Here is a 19,514-nt window from a genome sequence, read left to right on the forward strand (position 1 = left end):
CCAAGTAGCTGGGATTACAGGCATGCACCACCATGCCTGGCTAATTTTTTTTGTATTTTTTGTAGAGACGGGGTGTCTCCATGTTGGTCAGGCTGGTCTTGAACTCCCAACCTCAGGTGATCCACCTATCTCAGCCTCCCAAAGTGTTGGGATTACAGGCATGAGCCACCGTGCCTGGCCAGGTGTCCTTTTTAAGAGTGCAAGGTCTTGGACCATCCAGGTCATTTCTTCCAAAGTAGAGGCTATGTTATTTTACCTTGCACCATCCCCTCAGTTAAGAAAGAGAATACCTTATAGGCCTCTTCATTTCCAAGTGACATAAAACTCTTACAGCTTTGAGTGGAGCCCAGAGCAGTAAAGTGCTCTGCAGCAAATCCATGCTGTGGTACAAGCAGCTCTGCAGCTTGGGCCACATACCAGCAACCCTGATGGCAGTTAGAAGTATCTGTGGTGGGAAAAGATGCCTTTTGGAGTCTATGGCAAGTTCCAGCAGGAGAATCAAAATGTTGATACCTAGGGTTCAGGAACAAAGCCATTCTACCTACAGCAGTGAATTATATACCATTTGAAAAGCAGCTCTTGGCATGCTACTAGAGTAGATACACAGGAAGAAGTTGAGTAACTGACAATGGGACATCAGCTGACCATTAAACTTGATCTGCCCATTATAAGCTAAGCAGTGTCAGACCCTCCAAGTCACAAGTTTGGGTGGGCGCAACAATCCACTGTAAGAAGGAAGGAATGCAGTCTGGCTGAGGCATGAATAGTGCCAGAGGACACAAGCAGCAACTGCAGGAGCACATGGCCTCCATCATCCACCGCTACTACACTAATAATTCACCTTCAGTTCAACCTGTGGCTGCCTGATGGGCTATTCTTGAAGTCCAGCTGACAGAGGAGAATAAAGCCTGAGCTTCCTTGACAGATGTCATCTTAGTATGTGGATGCAAGCCAAAAATGGAATGCTGCAGTCCTGCAGTCCTGCATTCCCACTAGGGAACGAGCTTGAAAGAGTAGTAAAGGGAACCGGGTGTGGTGGCTCACACCTATAATCCCAGCACTTTTGGAGGCCAAGGCGGGTGGATTGCCTGAGCTTGGGAGTTCAAGACCACCCTCGGCAACATGGTGAAACCTCGTCTCTACTAAAATACAAAAAATTAGCTGGGAGTGTTAGCACGTGACTGTAGTCCCAGCTACTCGGGAGGCTGAGACACAAGCATCGCTTGAGCACCAGAAGCAGAGGTTGCAGTGAGCCGAGATGGTGCCACAGCACTCCAGCCTGGGCGACAGAGTGAGACTGTGTCTCAAAAAAAAAAGAAAAGAAAAGAAAAAGAAAGAGGAGTAAAGGGAAATCCTCTCAAAGGGCAGAGCTTCTGCCATTGTACGTGGTTATTCACTTTATGTGGAAAGAGAAGTGGCCTAATGTTAGAATATATAGAGATCCATGGGCAGTGGTGAGTGGCTTGATTTATTGATTAGGGGCCTGGAACAAGTAAGAGTAGAAGATTGGGGACAGAAAAGTCTGGGGAAGAGGCACGTGTATGGGCCCACGGGAGTCGTTACCAGGTGTGAAGATCTTTGTGTCACATGTGAACACCAAGCAGAGAACATCCGTCGTGGAAGAAGCACCACGACACAAAGTAGAAGAAAATGACTTGGCCCGTTAAAGTCAACTAGCCTCTGTCCATGGCCATCTCAAGACTCAAACAGTGGGGTTATGAATGTAGTAGCTATGGTGGCAATGGTAAATGCTAGACCTCGGCACAACAGGGTGGGCTGTCACTCACAAAGGTTGATCCAGCTACTGCCACTGCCAAAACAGAGTTCAGTGCAGAACCTCCAATTTGGCATCATCATTGAAGGAAACCAACCAGTCATTTCTTGACAAGAGGATTACACTGGACCCTTTTCAAACCAAAATCTGGAAAGGGCTCAATTCATTGACAGGACAAATCAATTCATTTGACATACTCTGGGTATGAGTTTGATTCTCTTACCTGCAGTGCCTGAGCTAGCCCTACTATCCAAGAGTTCACATACTGTCTGATCCGTCAGCATTAGATCTTCCATAGCATCACAACAGATCATGGGACCCACTTTAAAACAAGGATGTGTCCGTGGACATATGACCATGGGATCCACTGGCCCTATCATATACCACAACACCCAGAAGCTGCCAGCCTGATGGATCCATGGAATAGTCTTTTGAAGACATAGCTAAGTTATCAACTTAGAGATGACACCCTGCTAGGATTGGGCACTATCCTTCAGGATGTGGTGTACATATTAAGCCAATGACTGTTATATGATACTATGTCTCCAAAAGGTAAAACGCATGTGTGCAAGAGCTAAAGGTTAGAAGTAGGGATATTCATGCTTGCCATTACTTCCAGTGACCCACTTAGGAAATCTGTGCTTCCTGTCCCGCTAACTCTAGGCTCTGAGCTTCTAGGGGCCATGGTTTCCAGAGACAGAACACTTTCACCACAGCACCCATTAAACTTTAAGCTACACCACTGCCAAGAGACCAGCATGCCAAAAAAAAAAAAAAAAAAAAAAAGATTTGCCCCCCCAGCAGAGTGAATCTTTCCATATCTGATGATAAGGAGGAGGCAGGGCTGCAGGGACAACTCAGATAGAATCCAAGGGCTCCCCTGGGGCATCTTTTAGTGCAATTTTGATGGTAAATGGGCAAGTGCAGCAGCCACAACCTGAAAAGACCACGACGGCCAGGGGCTCAGACTCCTCAATCTATGTCTTCCCTGAGGTCAGCAGAGGTGCTAACTGAGGCTAGGAGCAATCCAGAAAAGGGAACAAGCGTTGCCTATCAGATGCGCCCTGGGGCAACTGTGCTAATGGGGCTGTAATTTGTCCCATTAGGAAACTTTCCTTTTATAAGCTTCTCCAAAAAAAGAGATAACCAGAATCCCGAAAAGGCTGTTTAAGGACAGGATGAAATTATCACATGAAGCGAATGGCTCCAAGCAGTGCAAGGGTTAAACTGCATGGATGCTGTGGCTGCACCCAGGTCATCACTCCAGGGCTGCTCCCTCCCCCAACTGCTGGGATTCTTGTACTCAGAGGACTCACAGTTGAGCTCTTTCAAAGACATTGCCTTCAGCAGAAGCAGCTGCCTCACCCAACTTCGCAGCCCCCTCACCCAACTTCGCAGCCCCTCAATTCATAATACCTGTATTTTTCATGGCCCCTTTGCTCAATTCAGGATAATTCAGGATAACTTGGGAAGGTGATCCCAGGCTAAGAACTCCCCATGGCTCTGGCTGAGGCTCCTGATATGTCTCATCGCAGTTCACCTCTCTCTGCCAGATGCTGCCCCTCTCTCCCTTACAGATGATGCTCCTGTGCTTCCTCAGAGAGCCACCTGCCCAAATCTCCATCTTTTTTTCCCAGAAAACCCGATGGATAGCAAGGCACATTTACAGACACGAAGGTAACCACCAGGAAAAAAAAAAAAAGTTGAAAAACTTAAAAGTTGTTTTCTCTAGGGAGAAGTGTAGGGGTGAAGCAAGGTAGAACAGGGGCTATTGTTATACAGCCCTTCTATATGCATTGTTTTTAACATGCACGTATTACTTCCATCATTAAAACTTTTTTCATTTTGGCCAGGCATGGTGGCTCATGTCTGTAATCCCAGCACTTCAGGAGGCCAAGGTGGGCAGATCGCTTGAGCTCAGGAGTTCGAGACCAGCCTGGGCAACATGGTGAAACTCTATCTCTACCAAAAATACAAAAATTAGTTGGGCGTGGTGGCAGGCACATGCAATTCCAGCTACCTGGGAGGATGAGACAGGAGGATCCCTTGAGCCCAGGAGCAGGAGGTTGCAGTGAGCCAAGATCGCACGATTGCATTCCAGCCTGAGCAACAAAGTGAGACTTCATCTAAAAAAAAAACCCCAACTTTTTCCATTTGAATATTATAAGAATTTGATACTGTCACTCACCTTTTTAAAACTATTTGAATACTTCCTACAGCCCTAAGAAAATCCTTAAGAATCCCTAACATAGCTTGCAAATCCCTTCCCATCTGGCCCCTGCTGAGTTTCCTATCTCTTTTTTTTTTTTTTGACAGGGTCTTGCTCTATTGCCCAGGCTGGAGCATAGTAGCACAATCATAGCTGACTGCAGCCTCAACCTCCTGAGCTCAAGTGATCCTCCCACCTCAGCCTCCTGAGTAGCTGGGACTACAGGTGAGCACCATCACATCCGGCTAATTTTTTGTATTTTTTTGCAGAGATAGGGTTTCACCATGTTGCTCAGGCTGGTCTTGAGCTCCTGGCCTCAAGCAATCTGCCTGCTTTGGCCTCCCAAAGTACCATATCTGGCGAATTTCCTATATTATTTCTTACGCTCCTCATTCTCCCTGTTACCTGCTGTGCTGGACTTTCCATTTCTCTTCCTCATCTCTGGACTTCAAACATGCTGCTGCCTCTATCTGGAATGCTTTCCACTCCACCTGGTTCATTGCTGTTCCTCCATCAAATTTCAGCTTAGATGTCACCTGCTCAGGGGGACCTTCTCTTCCCCATCCCACCCCAGACTATCTTAGACCCCTTCTATCACTCCCACAGCACCTGAACATCTTCTTTCTTAGCATCAATCTCCTGAAGTTATCTGGGGGGTTTTTTAGAGATGGGATCTCACTATGTTGCCTAGGCTGGAGCGCAGTGGCTATTCACAGGCACAATCACACTCACTGCAGTCTCGAACCCCTGGGCTCAGTCAATCCTCCTGCCTCAGCCTCCTGAGTAGCTGGGAATACAGGTGTACACCATCATGCGGGGCACGGTTATTGGTTATGAGGTTATCTGTTTAATCTCCACATTTCCTTTTTTATCCAAGAGGACTATTTATCTTGTTTCTCCTGTATTACTAGCACCCAGCATATAACTACAGTACAGTAGACAGAAAATAGGTATTAAATAAGTGAATTTCATCAAAATGTTTTCTAGAGTCCCAGCTCTGTAATCTGCAACTTAGATAACCTGCCTGAGCCTTAGTTTGCTCAAGTATAAAATGGAAATAAAAATAAAAATAATACTTACCTTAGAGGGTCGTTTTGAGGATTAAATAAGATATGTCAGAAAAGCTCTTAGAACGGTGCTTGGATATAGTAAGCATTTGATTAATGCATGCTTAAACATAAAGAAAAGTTACATCAATTCACGCTCATACCAGCAGACTTTGACACTATCACTCTTTACCCTGTTCAACATTGAGTCTTGTGTTTTTAAATATTTTTGTAAAGAATATAGGCAAAAAAAAATGGCATTTTTTCTTTGGATTTAATTCTTGTGGATTTAAGTCAACATGTATTTTCAAGCCAACAAGTTTTGTTAATAAGATGGCTGCACCCTGCTGCTCCATGCCAGATCCACCACAAAGAAAGCAAATGTTCAGTGCATCTCCCTCTTCCTGTCAGAGCTTATAGAGGAAGGAGGACCCCGCAATGTGGAGGCATATTGTATTACAATTACTTTTAATGGCAAAAACTGCAGTTACTTTTGTGCCAACCTACTACATGGTCTGGACAGCTAAATGTCATGTATTTTTCATGGCCCCTCCAGGTATTGTCAGAGTCCTCTTGTTTGGCCTTCTAGGAAGGCTGTGGGACCCAGCTTTCTTCAACCAGTCCAGGTGGAGGCCTCTGCCTTGAACGTTTCCAAGTGAGGTAAAACCCGCAGGCCCAGAGGCCTCTCTACTTCCTGTGTGGGGTTCAGAAACCCTCCTCCCCTCCCAGCCTCAGGTGCCTGCTTCAGAAAATGGTGAGTCTCTCTCTTATAAAGCCCTCCTTTTTCATCCTAGCATTGGGAACAATGGCCCCAGGGTCCTTATGTCTAGCAGATGTTTTGAAAAAGTCATCTGTTTTGCTTTTTTTCCAGAAGTAGTAAGTCTGCTGGCCTCCGCCATCTTAGTAAAGTAACTGTCCCATGAAAGAAAGATGCAGTCGGGCACTCACTGGAGAGTTCTGGGCCTCTGCCTCTTATCAGGTGAGTAGGATGGAGTGGAAAGGGTGGTGTGTCTCCAGACCGCTGGAAGGCTTACAGCCTTACCTGGCACTGCCTAGTGGCACCAAGGAGCCTCATTTACCAGATGTAAGGAACTGTTTGTGCTATGTTAGGGTGAGGGATTAGAGCTGGGGACTAAAGAAAAAGATAGGCCACGGGTGCCTGGGAGAGCGTTCGGGGAGCAGGCAAAGAAGAGCAGTTGGGGTGATCATAGCTATTGTGAGCAGAGAGGTCTCGCTACCTCTAAGTACGAGCTCATTCCAACTTACCCAGCCCTCCAGAACTAACCCAAAAGAGACTGGAAGAGCGAAGCTCCACTCCTTGTTTTGAAGAGACCAGATACTTGCGCCCAAACTCTGCACAGGGCATATATAGCAATTCACTATCTTTGAGACCATAAAACGCCTCGTAATTTTTAGTCCTTTTCAAGTGACCAACAACTTTCAGTTTATTTCGTTTTTTTGAAGCAAGATGGATTATGAATTGATAAATAACCAAGAGCATTTCTATATCTCATGTGAGATAAATAATACCAAAAAAAGTTGCCATTTATTGAGTGTCAGATACTGTGTAAAGAAAAAATTATTTAGACGTGTTAACTGGTTTAATCCTACTTCTGCCTAGGAAGGAAGGTGTTATATCCTCTTTTTAAAATTCTTTTTAATTTTGACTATATAAACTGATAAGTCCTCTCTACTTCACAGATTAAGAAATTGATACTCAAAAAAGTTAATAACTTGTTTTAAACCACATAGTTAGTAAGTGCCGAAGCCAATCTGTGAGACCAGGACTGTTTGTACTCTAAATGGCTGCACCACATGAGGCAAAATGGCTCGTGATGGTTTTATTTCAAAGACCTAGAAAACACTATCACAGCTGGGGCTCCCGTCTCAGAGCCACAGCCACGATGTCTCCACTTCCTGCTTCATCTTGGGTTTCTCACGTCTTGAATGTGCACACAAATCACCTGGGGATCTTGTTAAAAATGCAGCTTCTGTTTCAAAAGACCCAGACTGGAAATGGAGATTCCGCATGTCTAGTACGCTCTCAAGTTTATTAATCTGCTGCTGGTCCTAGGAACATATTGAGTAGCGAGGGGCAGGATGTGACTCCTGTAAGGAGGGGCCAGGCATTTTCTTAGAGACCTGTGTTATAAAGTATGCTTTTCCTTAAAAAAAGAAGAAGGAGGAGAAGGAGAAGGGCCAGGTGCAGTGGCTTACGCCTGTAATCCCAGCATTTTGGGGGACCAAAGTGGGAAGATCACTTGAGCTCAGGGGTTCAAGACCAGCCTGGGCAAAGTAGTGAAACCCCATCTCTACAAAAAATTAAAAATTAGCCAGGCAAGGTGGCACACACCTATAGTTCCAGCTACTTGGAGGGCTGAGGCGGAAGGATCACTTGAGCCCAGGAGGTCGAGGCTGCAGTAAGCCATGATCAAGCCACTGCACTCCAGCCTGGAGTGTCTCAAAATAAATAAATAAATAAGTAAGTAAATAAATAAATAAAAGAGAGAGTATCAAAGACCCAATCACCTCTAGACATCTGGCATCATAGGAATGTGCCCAGTCTGCTCTGGGGATAGGAAAGTGGGGATCCTGTCTCCCCCTGTGTAGAGGTTTCAGTAAAAGAAAGGCCTAGGTGTGCAGAAAGCTTTCAGGCAATGCCAGGGAAACTGATCATTGTAATGAATCCAGGGTATTGCTGAGTGAGGGCATCCTGGAGGGCCCGGTGGAAATGTGGTCAGGCTCTTCAATGCACAGGCCCTAGTTGATGAGTAATCAGGGTTTCAAATATTTCCGTCTCTGTCTCAAGCAGAAAACAAATGGAAAAACTGAACCACCAGAAAAGCAGAGCCAGAGATGGAACAAGAATCCCAGTGTTTGTACCCAACCAAGAGCGTGTTTTTCTTCCACAGAGACCAATGTTCAAAATGGAGGCTTGGGGGCAAAATTCTTTTGCTATGTCTCTAGTCGTCCAAAAAATGGTCCTAACTTTTTCTGACTCCTGCTTGTCAAAAATTGTGGGCTCATAGTTAATGCTAGATGCTTCCTTCCTCTATTTCCCCCCAAATTTCCTGGGAACCCCTGGTCAATACCAGCAGTAAGTTCCACTGTTCTAGGGTGTAGAAATGGCTGTGACCCAGCAGCAAGAGGGAAGGACATCAGATGTCATCAGTGGTCATACTGCAACACAGCCCTTTTTCTGTTTAGGAATGCAGATACCCACAACATTTACTAACACTTTTTTTTTCTTATTTATTTTCTAGTTGGCGTTTGGGGGCAAGATGGTGAGATATGCTTTCTTTCTTTCTTTTTTATGAAATCACCCCATCATTCTTTGTAGTTATGAATGGAGCTTTCTCTTAGGCCTCCTACAGAACTTCCACAGAGGTCAGGAAAAGGAGTTTCTGCCATCTACCCCTTTGACTTTCCTCACAAGTCTGGAGATATTTCTAGCCCAGAAGAGGGAAGCAACAGAGGCAGGAAATAATGAGTCTTAACCATACAAAAGAAAAATTGAGACTTAAATGAAGTTGAAAGCACTAACAGTTTTCATTTGTTTGCATTTCATATTTGATGTGAGATTCTGCAGAGGAGACATAGCCAGAATGCATGCACAGGGTTACTCTGGATAAGCTGCTGGGGCAACATTTGGATGTGTGTTCAGAATCACATGTCTGAATACTCTGAATACATGTGTGTACATGCGTATTTATGCGAGTGCACATGCATATGAGTGTGCCCGGCCTGAACTTACTCTCTCAACCACAGCGGTAGAGTCAGGAGTGTTCCAACGTTGGAAGCCCCTCTATTCAATCAGCTCTTCCAAACTGAGTGAACCAATGTTGTATTTAATGGCAACCATGGCTGGACACCATGGCTCACACCTGTAATCCCAGCACTTTGGGAGGCCGAGGTGGGCAGATCACTTGAGGCCAGGAGTTCGAGACCAGCCTGGCCAACATGGCGAAACCCTGTCTCTACTAAAAATACCAAAATCAGCCAGACATGGTGGTGTACGCCTGTAGTCCTAGCTACTCGAGAGGCTGAGACAGGAGAATCGCTTGAACCTGGGAGGCAGAGGTTGTAGTGAGCCGAGATCACACCACTGCACTCTAGCCTGGGTGACACATCGAGACTGTCTCAAAAATAAAATAAAGACAACCATTATGCCAGCCTAGATTCTGCCATGCTGCCTAATTTGTAGTGTCCTTAGGAGCCATTTTTGTAAATAGTCATCAGATAAGATGTAAGGCCCAAAACAGCTTTTTCTGTGCAGCCGAGGGAATTGGGAGATCCATTGTTTCCTAAGAGTTGAGGGAAGAGTCCCAACCCACGGGAGCAGGGTCTGATTTTCATTGCCAATAGAAACATTACTAATGGCTTCTTACTGTTTCTTTTTCAGGTAATGAAGAAATGGGTAAGAGGATTTCCACTCTATCTAGCAAAAGTTTTCAAATGTGGAATGAAATGCTCATAGAGTACAATCACAGTAACAAACCCTGAGAACTAAAACTATTAAAGGGAAAATACAAGTATCTTTCAATGGGATCTGTATGAAACTTGCCTGTATTTGTTGCTAGCTGTCATGTCAGATTATAGCTGTGCATATATGTATCTCTGATCATACACATATGGATGTGGGTTGGAGCTACCATGTGTTTTTGTATAAGCCATGAAATCTTTGAAGGCAGACAGAGACAGTGTCTCATTTACCTAGCCCAGTGTCTGGCACATAGTAGGTGCTCAATGAATATTTTTTGAATGAATAAATGAACTAACATATGAACACATTGCTAATTACCTCCCCTCAAGAAGCTGATGGTCTTGTGTGAGAGACAAATAATTGAAAATATAGTGAGTTGCATGTTATAATATGGGTAGATACAGAGTAAAATGAAGTATAAAGAGGGGAGTGGTCAACTCTACTGAGTGTCGTTGGGAAAGGTTCCCTGGGGGAGGTGATCCTTGAGCTGAATTTTAAAGGATAAGCTTATGTTTTAGGGAAGAAAAATATTTTATGCAGAAGAGATAAAGCTGTATAGTATGAGGGTAAGAGTCTAACTGAGCTAGATCAGAATGTTTGAATCTTGGCTCAACTCTCTACTTGCTGGGTGTGTTTGAGTAATTTACCTAACTTTTCTGTGCCATAGCATCATCGTGGTACAATGGAAATAATAGTGCTACCTAACTTGTAGGGTTATGATGAGGACCAAATGAGTAATTCATTTAAGGCACTTAGAACATTATCTGACATAAAATGCAGTAGGAGGGCCGGGCATGGTGGCTCACACCTGTAATCCCAGCACTTTGAGAAGCCGAGGTGGGAGGATCACCTGAGGTCAGGAGTTCGAGACTGTCCTGGCCAACATGGTGAAACTCCATCTCTGCTAAAAATACAAAAATTAGCCAGGCGTGGTGGCAGGTGCCTGTAATGTCAGCTACTCAGGAGGCTGAGGTAGGAGAATTGCTTGAACCTGGGAGGCGGAGGTTGCAGTGAGCTGAGATTGTGCCATTGCACTCCAGCCTGGGCGACAGAGCAAGACTCTGTCTCAAAACAAACAAACAAACAAACAGACAGTAGGTGAATTTTAGCTATTAATACATGGAAAGCATGCTGACTATAGATGATAAGCATTAAAGTTTACTGAGCATGTATGTTTTAGGCATTGCTCTAAATATTTTACTTGAATTTCCTCATTTAATTCTTCTGACACCCCTACTGTACTGTTAAGGAAACAAAGCCTCAAATAAATACAAAAAAATAAATAAATAAATAAATAAACAATCCAGTCCTGGGGATATAAATGCAGATTTAGGCCAAGTGCCATGGTTCATGCCAATAATCCCAACACTTTGGGAGGCCAAGGCAGGAGGCTCGCTTGAGCTCAGAAGGTGGAGGCTGCATTGAGCAAAGATTGTGCCACTGTACTCCAGCCTCTGTGGCAGAGAAAGACCCTGTCTCTGAAAAAATTAATAAATAGAAATTTAAAAATAAAAAAATTTTAATGCAGATTTATATGATACCAAAGTTCATTTTCTCAACCATTATGAAATACTGTCTCTGGATATGTATAAAATCTTTGTGAGCACACATATCTTTTTTTTAACTTAACTTTCATTTTAAATTCAGGGGTACATGTGCAGGTTTGTTATATAGGTAAACTTGTGCCATAGGGGTTTGTTGTATAGATTATTTCATCACCCAGGCATTAAGCCTGGTACCTGTTAGTTATTTTTCCTGATCCTCTCCCTCCTCCCACCCTCCACCTTCTGAGAGGTCCCAGTGTGTGTCACTTCCCTCTGTGTTCATGTGTTCTCATCATTTAGCTCCCACTTCTAAATGAGAACATGTGGTATTTGGCTTTCTGTCACTGTGTTAGTTTGCTAAAGATAATGGCCTCCAGTCCCATCCATGTTCCTGCAAAGGACGTGATCTCATTCTTTTTTATGGCTGCGTAGTATTCCATGGTGTATATGCAGCACATTTTTTTATCCAGTCTACCACTGACAGGCATTTAGGTTGATTTCATGTCTTTGCTATTGTGAATAGTGCACAATGAACATACGTGGAGCACATTTCTGTCTAAGCACAGACATCTAGACCCTTGTGTGAGCATGAGTTAAGTCTAAGCTCTGCTACTGAATTTGTGCCAATAAAAGTTGTGAGCAATTTTCTTTACATTTTTTTCAAACAAACACACCCAGCAGAGTATAATGTCTATGTACTTTATTTATGATTTCTAGTTCATTTAACATGTCTAAGAAACATCCGTGTTGAAAAATTATTTATAAATTAAAATAATATAAACTATCTACTGTCCTTATACTCAGCTCGCAATTATAAGCAGGTGGAAAAACCTGGAGAATGTTTTGTTTACATTCTGTGCAGTCTTTGTCAGAGGGCTGCCTGAGCAACTGGGTCAGAGTTCAGTTCTGTTCTGGGAGTAGCAGGACCTCAAGAAGGAAAGGAGGAAAGGAAGTAACTTTTTCTTGAGCACCTGCTATGTGTCATTCACTTTCACCTTCATAATCCATTTAATTTTCGCAAAAACTTTGTGAGGTTGGTGTTTTATCTCCATTTCCCTGATAAAGAAGTTGAGGTTCAGCAAAGTTAAATGACTTGCCCTCAGTCACACAGACTAGGGCAGATCCAGGATTCAAACTCAGGGCTTCTGACTCTTGAGTCCAGAGCTCTGTCCCTGACAGCGGCAGCACCGCCTCTCCTCTCTTCCAGCTGTTATGTCCAGACTGTAGCAGAACCCAGTGTTCCAGCCACAACTTTTCCAGGAAATAATAAAGGACTCCTAGCTCCACCTCCCAGGGCAAAAATGGCTGCTGTGGGAAATGTGGCTGGACCTACGAATGGCATTAGTGGTTTATTAGTTGATTTCAGTTGTCCACACTAATGGGCCTCCCTCTAACAAAAATAATTGAGAGCCGATTATGCTCAGATATAATGGAAAGTGAAGCCACTTTTTATTGGAAGAGGCATTCCCTCAAAACATGTAGAGTATTTCACATTATTTAAAGGCAAATAGAGGGAAAATTATATGGAATAAGAACAAAGATGTTTCTTCTCTATTATGAGGGACTCAGTTCTGAGAAAGGATTTCTAAATTGTAAGAAATAGGTAAGTCCACGAATCAGTGATTCAGTGGTGTGGAGAGCTTTATTTCTGAGAAGGCCAGTAGTGCTCCCTTCTGACAAGCAAATCTAAGACCTGGATGACAGATGACTTCCTGCATTTGGTTGGTTCTTTTGTCATTCATATCTATCTGTAATACAGTTCTGGCTAATTTAAGAGGATAAGCTTAAAGACCTCTGGAATTTTTCGGCTTTAGGACTTTCAGGCTTTCTGAGCTTCAGTAGATCTAGATCTAGGAGCTCATGCTGCTATATTCTGAATCTGATGTATCTGAGTTACATCTATGAGCTACTTAATAAATATATCTATGAGCTAAATCTCATAGGCTAACCATGAACCTCACCTCCAAGACTCGGGGTTCCTAAATGGATGAGACCCTCTTTGGGAAGTCTTGTGGGCAGTGTCTAATTCCACTAGAAAAATTTTACCTACAATTTAAACTTAAACCAAGATATTTTCTGACTGCTGTTTCCTTTTTTCATTTTCAGGTGGTATTACACAGACACGTGAGTTTATTGGTCTTTTATTTATGCCCTGTCTGAGGATGCAGATTGGTGGGTAGATGAGAAGGAACTGATTGAGAGAGATTAACCCCAAGAACTGAGATCTTCCCAGCATTGCATTCTCAACCCCATTTTAGAAAGGTTCCAAATAGGGACTTCTGTGGGTTTTTCTTTACATCCATCTTACCCTTCCCAAGTCCCCATGTCCCTGCGTAAACCCTAAAGCCACCTCTCAAAAGGTTCTCTAGTTCCCTTCAAGGTTCTCTAGTTCCCTTCATTCCACATATCTCCTCTTCCACACCCTCTAGCCAGTAGAGCTCCCTTCTGACAAGCAAGTCTAAGACCTAGATGACAGATGACTTCCTGCATTTGGGTGGTTCTTTTGTCACTAATTTGCCTTTTCTAAAATTGTCCTGGTTTGTTCTGCCAATTTCCCTTCTTTCTCCCCAGCATATAAAGTCTCCATCTCTGGAACCACAGTTATATTGACATGCCCTCAGTATCCTGGATCTGAAATACTATGGCAACACAATGATAAAAACATAGGCAGTGATGAGGATGATAAAAACATAGGCAGTGATGAGGATCACCTGTCACTGAAGGAATTTTCAGAATTGGAGCAAAGTGGTTATTATGTCTGCTACCCCAGAGGAAGCAAACCAGAAGATGCGAACTTTTATCTCTACCTGAGGGCAAGAGGTAATCCAGGTCTCCAGAACAGGTACCACCGGCTCTTTAGGGAGGACCATTCAAAAGGGCATTCTCAATGATTTTCCCTAACCCAGCTCACAGTGCCCAGGCATCTTTGCGCTTCCTCCCACACTCAATCCCGGGACTCTCTGGTACCACACGGCATCAGTGTTTTCTGGAATATAGATTAAACACCAATATGAGGCTTCTGGGTAACCCCAGTCTGTGCGAGATCTAAAATAGCAACTCCCTAAGAGACAGGACTGGGTCATTCGCACTGCATCACACCCAGGTTCATAGCACACCAACATGAGTTTATCTAATGCTTCCTCCAGAGATAAATTTTTCAGAAAGGTTTGCAAAAAACACTCAAGGCCACTATAGTAAAATGGCATAAGCTAAGGTATAATAATAAAATAATAACAATACTTAACATTTATTGAGTGCTTATTAAGTCTCAAGCACTGTCTGTACCCAACACTTATCAAGGATTTTTTTTCATGTAATCCTCTCAACAACCATATGGGTTAAGTATCATTTTATTCCCATGAGTAAAGGGATGAGGAAACAGAGGGTTTGTGAGTTGAAAACACATTTCACACTTCTCACAGCTAGTGAGTAATAAAGCTGGGACTCAAACCCAGGGCTGTTTGACTCCAGTGCCTCTACCCACGGCCACCACTCTTTGCTTGTCAATGTTGTTCTAAACATATTGAAGGGGGGGCTCTGGCCGTGGCAAGCGTGTGAGTAGTAAGGGGAGAATGGCCTTCATGCACTCCCTCCTCACCTCCAGCCCCTTGTGTTTTCCTTGCTTAGTGATTTCCCCTCTCCCCACCCCACCCCCGACAGTGTGTGAAAACTGCATGGAGATGGATGTGATGTCGGTGGCCACAATTGTCATAGTGGACATCTGCATCACTGGGGGCTTGCTGCTGCTGGTTTACTACTGGAGCAAGAATAGAAAGGCCAAGGCCAAGCCTGTGACACGAGGAGCGGGTGCTGGCGGCAGGCAAAGGGGTAAGGCTGTGGAGTCCAGTCAGAGGAGATTCCTGCCAAGGGGGATGACCAGCCTGGGCCAGGGTGGGTGGCAAGTCCACAGCTAGGTCAGAACAGCTTCTCTAGAGCTTCTATGCACAGCTTCTATTACTGTGATGACAAGATCTCAACAGAGGTTTTCAAATCTCACATCACTCCCCTCCTTCCCATCCTAGAAAAGTGCAAAAAAGTTTATGAAAGTGATGGGCTTCCTCACATACCTGTCAATGCCTGCAGTCATCCGATTCCACCCCTAAGCTGTGGGAAGAGAGACTTTGATATATTAGCTCCTGCCTTTTCCTTTCCCTTCCCCTATAGAGAGAAACAATGGGAGGATCTTGAGCTGAGGAAAGTCACAAAATGATGAGAAGAGTGTAGGGTCCTTAGAGATGAATGAAAGAAAAACAAGAGAAAGGATGTCTGAAAAGAAAAGGGAGCGGTAGAGGAGAGATCAACGGGGTTTGCCATTCTCTATCTGGGTCTCACTGGCACAGACAGTGCTGCAAGATTGGTTCCCTCATGGGAATGAAACATTTCCCCTCCTTTCTCCGCAGGACAAAACAAGGAGAAGCCACCACCTGTTCCCAACCCAGACTATGAGGTAACGTGGGATAGAAATGGACCAGGACGCTGGAGGGGATGTCCCTCCAGGGGGGAAGGGAACAGATGGGATGGCCCATCTTGTCTGCCAGATGCCTCAAAGCCCCTCACTCAGGGCTTCCATGACAACCCTCTATGTGCCACCTCTGCCTCCTTCATGGTAAAACAGGACTGTCTCAAAGGCTGCATGGCTTCCACAACCATGGAGAGGTGGAAGCTTGCAGGAGACATACTCCTCTTTCTCTGGCTTATTCATTGACTGGGATACAGCCATGGAGAATATCATATACGCAAATTCTAACACAATAAATTCAGGGCTGATATTCCACCAGCATGCACCAGTATAGCAAGTTATTGAAATATTAAAATTATATAAATATTATATAAAAGTTATTGAAATATTAAAATACTTCATTGGAAAATAGCCCCAAACTTTGCTAACCCCAACCCACCCTTACACACACACACACACACACACACACACACACACACACACACACGTGACCAGACATCCCAGTCCCTCCCCTACCGGGCTGCCTCTTGAGTTGGGGTAACAAAGAGTTAATGCCTGGCATGGCAGAGGATCACCAGGATTGTTCTAGTTGATTGGTATGTGTGCACTCCTAGTTGTTAAATATTTTCACTATCACACCTGGATATACTCAACAAATATTTGTTGAGCCAAATACTCAACACCAGCCAAGCATGTAGTATTTACTTTAGCTTAAGCGAATTATTTAGCCCTGACAGAAGCCCTGGAATGTGGGTCTTTAAGTTCCTATTTTTGAGATGGGAAAGCTGAGGCTCATGGAAGGAGGTGACCAGCTCAAGTCTCCTACCGTCCATGCCAAATTAGAATTCCAGCCTGCCTCCTGACTTCAAGTCCAAAGTTCTTCCCTCGCACTAAAGCTAGCTCTTCAGTGTCCTTTCTTAGGAGGTACTTCCTCCCGCACCACTGACCGCCCCCTCTCTATTTCACCCCCAGCCCATCCGGAAAGGCCAGCGGGACCTGTATTCTGGCCTGAATCAGAGACGCATCTGACCCTCTGGAGAACACTGCCTCCCGCTGGCCCAGGTCTCCTCTCCAGTCCCCCTGCGACTCCCTGTTTCCTGGGCTAGTCTTGGACCCCAGAAGAGAATCATTCTTTAGCCTCATGGTGAACTCGCGCCCTCCAGCCTGATCTCCCGCTCCCTCCTTCCTGCCTTCTCTGCTGGTACCCGGTCCTAAAACATTGCTGCTTCCTCTTCCTTTGAAGCATCATCAGTAGTCACACCCTCACAGCTGGTCTGCCCTCTTGCCAGGATATTTATTTGTGCTATTCACTCCCTTCCCTTTGGATGTAACTTCTCCGTTCAGTTCCCTCCTTTTCTTGCATGTAAGTTGTCCCCCATCCCAAAGTATGCCATCTACTTTTCTATCGCCGTCCCCTTTTGCAACCCTCTCTGGGGATGGACTGGGTAAATGTTGACAGAGGCCCTGCCCCGTTCACAGATCCTGGCCCTGAGCCAGCCCTGTGCTCCTCCCTCCCCCAACACTCCCTACCAACCCCCTAATCCCCTACTCCCTCCACCCCCCCTCCACTGTAGGCCACTGGATGGTCATTTGCATCTCCGTAAATGTGCTCTGCTCCTCAGCTGAGAGAGAAAAAAAATAAACTGTATTTGGCTGCAAGAGTTGCTGTCCCTGTTTTCTGAGAGACCCTCAGAGGCTGCCTTAACTCCCAAGACCATTCAGGTTCTCACTACCTTTGACTAAATTCTCAGCTATGACCCCAGATGCGAGCACTCTCTGTTTCCACAGCTGGTAGGGCCGTTACCTGAAGCTCTCTTTAGAGAGGGCATAAGGGACTAAGAAAAAAAAGAGAGAGAGAGAGTGAAGGGAGGGGAAAGAAAAGAAAAAGAGAGAGAGAAAGAAAAATAAAAGGAAAGGGAAAGAAGGGAGGGATTGAGGAAGGGAAGAAAGAAAGAGGATGGGAGGGAGAGAAAGAAAGGAAGTTTCACCAACTTCTCTTGGAGGAAAACATCAAACGTGGCAGAGGAAGACTGATGGGTCCCTGATGGAGTGGTTGGTAGAAAATGGACAAGACAGAAACAGGCCTTGAAAGACAGATGAAGGTACGGAAGAGGACGGTGGCGGTGGAAGCCGGGCTTGGGGATGGGACACAGATTTCCGCAAGCTGCCAGGAAAAGCTGCGAGCCAGGGCTGGGGAAGTGAAGGAGGGAGGTGTCTCAAGCAGGCACACCCCCACCCTGAGGCAGCCGCCTGCAGCCAGAGGCGGGCTGTGGTTAAGCAGCGCAGGATGTGGGCTGCACTGCCAAGCGTGGCTTCTGGGAGTGAGGGTGGGAGAGGTACAGCGGCAGCTGGGCGGAGGCCCGTGTGAGAGCGCTTTGTTCTCAGTCTCCCACAGCACACTCTGCTTGCAGAGAGAGGAGGCTGGAGCATCCAGGAACTGTCCTAATCCAGCTCAAACCAGTGGGCTCTCTTCTCTCCCTCCCTGCACTAATAATTCACCCTCCTGATTTATGAGTGCGACCACCACTAAAAAGGCCGTTCGTGACCAGCAGCCTCCACATACTGTTCCCCCTCAGCCTTGGGCTGTAGCTACAGCTTCTATTTGTTTTTGGTCGCTGTTGAAGAGTCACTTCCTTCACTCTAAGCATCAACACTTATGTTCAGAAGATGCCTCCATGATGTTGTCCATCACTAGCTGCTGGATGGCAGTTTTGTCCCAAGTATAGTTGATTGTGCCCTGTCAAGGGGAGGCATGGCTCAGTGTAATACAGGCAATAACAGCTAACGTGTGTTGAGCATTTACTCAATACATGCTTCAGAAATTGTACGGAGCACTTTACCTGCATTATCTCATTTAATCTTTATGTTGACACAAGAAGTTAGACGTCATCCTCATTTTACAGACGAGGATACTGAGGCTCAGAGAGGTCAAGTCATTGCCCAAGTCACAGATGGGGTGGGGCAGAGCTGGAACTAGCAGCCAATTCTAATGGTCAGAGCATCTACTCATTACTGACTGTGATCATAAAGAATGTTCCCCATTGTCGCACACTGGGGCCTGTCGGGGGTGTGGGGGCCAAGGGCAGGAAGAGCATTAGGACAAATACCCAATGCATGAGGGGCGTAAAACCTAGATGATGGGTTGAGAGGTGCAGCAGATCACCATGGCACATGTATACCTATGTAACAAACCTGCACGTTCTGCATATGCATCCCAGAACTTAAAGTAAAATTTAAAAATAAAAATTTTAAAAAAGAATGTGTCGGGCACGGTGGCTTACGCCTGTAATCCTAGCACTATGGGAGGCCGAGGCAGGCGGATCATGAGGTCAGGAGTTCGAGACCAGCCTGGCCAACATAGTGAAACCCTGTCTCTACTAAAAATACAAAAAATTAGCCAGGCATGGTGGTGGGTGCCTATAATCCCAGCTATTTGGGAGGCTGAGGCAGGAGAATCACTTGAACCCAGGAGGCAGAAGTTGCAGCGAGCAGAGATCGTGCCATTGCACTCCAGCCCAGGCAACAGTGCAAGACTCCGTCTCAAAAAAAAAAGAATGTTTCTCATTGTCCTGACTTAAAAGCTCTGTATTTAATTGTTTATGCATTCCTTCAATGAGTGCTTTTCTAATCACTCATGTGGCTATCAGCACTATGCTAACTGCTAAGAGGATATCAATAAACAGTTCTTGTCTTCAAGGAGCTTGCAATTATATAAAAGCGGTCAAACATGCAAAAAGTTAAAGAGCAACACAAGAACAGATGATGTGATTAAGCACTCATGCGTGTTACAGACAGTGTTGCAGGTGTTCAGAGGCAGAAAAAGCTCCACGGAGGAAAGACTTTATCTAGGCCTTGAAGGGAAGGATGAATAGAACTTGGAGATAAAGAAGGCACTCCAGGCCAGACACGTTGGCTCACACCTGCAATCCCAGCACTTTGGGAGGCCAAGGCAGGTGGATCATGAGGTCAGGAGTTCAAGACCAGCCTGACCAACATAGT

The 19,514-nt window shown here is 45.1% G+C and overlaps 1 protein-coding gene across 1 annotated transcript; it reads left to right on the top strand.

Annotated features, from left to right (window-relative positions):
- Positions 1-5,662: 5,662 nt before the first annotated feature.
- On the top strand, positions 5,663-18,053 carry LOC100978919 (T-cell surface glycoprotein CD3 epsilon chain). The gene is made up of 9 exons (XM_003820051.5): positions 5,663-5,783; positions 5,901-6,008; positions 8,293-8,313; positions 9,432-9,446; positions 13,163-13,180; positions 13,628-13,876; positions 14,717-14,884; positions 15,457-15,503; positions 16,488-18,053. The coding sequence occupies exons 2-9, from the start codon at positions 5,960-5,962 to the stop codon at positions 16,542-16,544; spliced, it is 624 nt and encodes a 207-aa protein (XP_003820099.3). The 5' UTR covers positions 5,663-5,783; positions 5,901-5,959; the 3' UTR covers positions 16,545-18,053.
- Positions 18,054-19,514: the final 1,461 nt, after the last annotated feature.

This window comes from Pan paniscus, chromosome 9 (genome assembly GCF_029289425.2).
Source record: "Pan paniscus chromosome 9, NHGRI_mPanPan1-v2.0_pri, whole genome shotgun sequence".
NCBI classification, from domain to species: domain Eukaryota; kingdom Metazoa; phylum Chordata; class Mammalia; order Primates; family Hominidae; genus Pan; species Pan paniscus.

Bases quoted from the DNA above. Each gene is read 5' to 3' on its own strand.
- LOC100978919 (XM_003820051.5), top strand. From the start codon at position 5,960: ATGCAGTCGGGCACTCACTGGAGAGTTCTGGGCCTCTGCCTCTTATCA. The intron at 13,877-14,716 runs GTAATCCAGGTC...CACCCCCGACAG, and splicing joins TCTCTACCTGAGGGCAAGAG to TGTGTGAAAACTGCATGGAG. The intron at 15,504-16,487 runs GTAACGTGGGAT...TTTCACCCCCAG, and splicing joins TTCCCAACCCAGACTATGAG to CCCATCCGGAAAGGCCAGCG.